Here is a 3442-nt window from a genome sequence, read left to right on the forward strand (position 1 = left end):
TCTCTCGGAGACTTCAATTTACCGATCTAAATCCATTCTCAAGAACACACTCGCCTTTTCTAGCCGGGACGTCTCCAACAGTAGTTGCTGTGAGAAACTGCAATTTCCCCCTCTCTGCTTACACATTTTTATAAATGGATTTATTGGTAGACAAATTACATTAAAAAAAAAAAAAAAAAAAAAGCGTGTGTGGGTTTTCAGGGAAGCTTGGACAGTTCGTGGGCGCGCCGGGAGCTCGCCGGAGTAGCGGGTCTGGCTCTGAGCGCCGAGCCGGCCCCCGGGCTGCAGTCACCTGGACGCGGGACCCGCCCCTGCAGACTCCGCACCCTGGCGTTCTGCTCCTGAGGGAAACGGGGTTTCCAGGGGGGTCCCCAACCCAGGGATCTCGGACCCGTAGCTGCAGGTCCCCCGCCCCGCCCGCGCGCCCGCGGGTTTCCAGCCGTCCGAGGCGTCAGCTGGCCGGCGCCCTGGCGGGGACGTGGGCGGGGCAGGCGGCATTTAAGGCGAGTGCCGCCTCCTGGGGGCAGCGGCTGACGATCCGCCGCGGAGGTGCGTGCAGGGTCTGCGCCGCCGCCGGTATCTCCACCGCCAACACCTCAGCCACCGCCACCGCCACCTCCACACGCTGAGCCCCACGCCCCGCCGCCGCCGCGCGCCGGGATCCGCGCTCCAAGCCCGCAGCCGGCGGCGCCACCAGCCCAGCATGCGCCAGGTGCGTGCAGCCCCCGCGTTCGCCGCGGACTCGAGACACCGGGCCGAGGCCGCCCGGGACCGGAGCGGGCTGGCGGGAAGCGAGGGAAAGGCGAAAATAAATGCCCCCTCCCGGGGAAAGGAGAGGCCGCCTTTCCTCCGGGCGCCCCCAGCCTGGACAACGTTTCTCTGCCTCCCCGCCACGGCCCCCTGCGGCCTCTGGGGCTGGCTGGGGACACAAGGCAGTCCGGATGTGCGAGGAGGGGCCCAGCGGTCCTAGGCCTGCTCCACAGCACCTGCGGGCCCCGACTCGGAGGATGGGGTGACATGGATGCTTTGCGGTCTGAAAAGTTAGCGGGGAAAGTGAGCGGGGGCTCCCGACTCCTCCAGTCTGAGAGTCCTAAGCTTAGTGGGTACCCCCTCTCCAAGAAACAGGACGCGCAGCGGGTGTGTGCCTCGGAAGGGGTTCTAAGGAAACCTCGCAGCTCCTTGGAGGCATCAGGCAGGAGTGTGTGTTGGGGGTAACTTCCCACCTGCTCCACCCAGAGAAGGGTCACCCTGAGGAGCTCCTGGCTGCCTGTGCCCACTCCGCCTCCCCTCTACACGAGCGGAGAGGAAGCCACGGTCGGCGGGAGATGGGGGAGAGTCTCCAGGATCCGACTCCCTCCCGAGGGAGAAGGGGCTCCCGACCCCTGCAGGTCCTGACCCCGCAGAGGGGCGCTCAGCACCTCTTCGCGCACCCCATTTGGGGCCAATATTGCACCTGGGCTTCTCTTTCAGAAAAGGTCAGAAATTTACTCCGTGGAGCTCAGCGGAACTGAGGACATCGTGAGAACAGACCAAGGGGATGACAAGGAGAAGTACAGAGGTCTGAAGAACAACTGCCTGGAACGCAAAAAGAAGAATCACGAAGAGGAGTTTCAGAAAGAACTCCAGCTGGTCAGTAGCCTTAAGCCACAGGGGTCCTGCCGGCTATAGCCCTTCCCCCCAAAAGCTTGCCCCTAGAACCCGCCTCCCCCCACGGACACTCAGTCTCAGGGATTTGAAATTCCCTTGAGGTTGGTTTCCTTGTGTGTGGTGTGCTCTGTGTGTGTGTGTGTGTGTGTGTGTGTGTATGTGAGGTGTGTGTGAGGTGTGTGTATGTGTGTGTGTTGTGTATGTATGTGGTGTGTGTATGTGTGTGGTGTGCGTGGTATGTGTATGTGTGTGATATGTGTGGTGTGTGTGCTGTGCGTGGTGTGTGGTGTGTGTGGTGTATGTGGTGTGTGTGTGGTGTGTATGGTGTGTTTGGTGTGTGTGTGTGGTGGTATGTGTGGTGTGTGTGTGGGGTTTTCATGCGGTGTGTGTGTGATGTGTTGTTTATGTGTGTGGTGTATGTGTGTGTGTGGTGTATGTATATGTGTGGTGGATGTGCATGGTGGTTGTGTGTGTGTATGGTGTGTTGTGTGTATGTGTGTGTTGTGTGTATGTGTGTGCACGGTATGTGTGTATGGTGTGTGTGGTATGTGTATGTGTGGTGGGTGTGCGTGGTAGTTGTGTGTGTGTGTGTGTGTGTGTGGTTTGTGTGTGGTATTGTTGTATTTGACCGAATGTAGAAAGTTATCACAAGACAAAAGTATGCCAGATTGTAGGGTCATTTATTATGCCGGCAACCACAGAGGACTCACGTCTCTCCAACCTGTGGTGGCAACAGGAGGGTGCCACGATTTTTTATACTCGAAAAACCACCTTGGGAGTGGGGGTGAGGGGCGGGGATGGGGATGAAAAGGCTTCAGACATTCCGAGGGCTAGTGGATTCTGTAAATTTCCTCCTGGGCAGAGATGAGGGTGGGGGTCTCCGGACATTCCAAGGGATGGGGACTTTTGTCATTCCGTTTGTTACTTAAGTGGTTTACAGAAGTCAAGATATACATTTGTTTACACATTATCTGGTTAAGGTGGAAATCACAGACCTTAGTTACTTATTACAAGCCACAGGAGCCAGGATGGAACTAGCTTGGGCTGCTTAGTCTGGCAATTGCCGGTAAACAAAGGCTAGCAATTCTGGCAGTTACTGATAAGAAAAGGTAAGCAGCTTTACATATTTTTGAGGGACAAACTGACAGTTCTATTCACAGAGGCCAAGGACAATAGTTATTGTAAGGAGAATGGGGCAGCCATTTCAACTTATCTAAAAACAGTTTTGCATTTTATAAAATAGTTTTGCTCCGGTTCTGGCTCTAGGCCAGCACAATATCACATTCCTCCCTGTTCTTCTAACATGTATTAAATCTTTAATAGGTTTCCTCTTTTTGACACAAGGGCCCATAGCTGGATCTCAGAACCATCAATTTGACCGAGTCTATTCTTTCCTGAATAAATTTGAGGAGCATGTTTAAAAGGCATGGTCCAAATGTTAATCCTAATACTATTAAGACCAGGGGTCCTGCTAATCCAGTGAGCAGGAATGTTAGCCAGGGGTTTACGGGAGGGTCTCGGGTGAGAAAAATGAAAGAGTTTCTGTTAGCAGTATATCCTGTTATAGTGGAGACAGTTTCACAACCCCAATGGGGGCAAAAGAATTCATTTAAGTCTCCACAGTTCCATCTTTTTGGTGGGGTGGATCCTGGGCACAGATATAACCCCATAGTCTGGAGTTGTCGCTCTGCCCCTAAACTGCCACACCCAGCTATACCTCCACTTGTCCTGAAATTTAAATGGGGGCCCAGGAGGGCACAGAGGTCCAGGGAGAAGGTAATGGGGGTTTCCGGAG

The 3442-nt window shown here is 54.8% G+C and overlaps 1 protein-coding gene across 1 annotated transcript in view; it reads left to right on the plus strand.

Moving 5' to 3' along the window:
* The first annotated feature begins 372 nt into the window (after positions 1 to 372).
* ATP12A (ATPase H+/K+ transporting non-gastric alpha2 subunit) overlaps positions 373 to 3442 on the plus strand; it is a 41079-nt gene continuing 38009 nt past the window's right edge. The window contains exons 1-2 of the mRNA XM_017514733.2: positions 373 to 712; positions 1471 to 1629. Coding sequence (XP_017370222.1) covers positions 704 to 712; positions 1471 to 1629 — 168 coding nt within the window. The 5' untranslated portion in view covers positions 373 to 703. The remainder of the gene's footprint in view (positions 713 to 1470; positions 1630 to 3442) is intronic.

The sequence above is a fragment of the Cebus imitator genome, unplaced genomic scaffold (assembly GCF_001604975.1).
Source record: "Cebus imitator isolate Cc_AM_T3 unplaced genomic scaffold, Cebus_imitator-1.0 Scaffold536, whole genome shotgun sequence".
Classification (NCBI taxonomy): Eukaryota; Metazoa; Chordata; class Mammalia; order Primates; family Cebidae; genus Cebus; species Cebus imitator.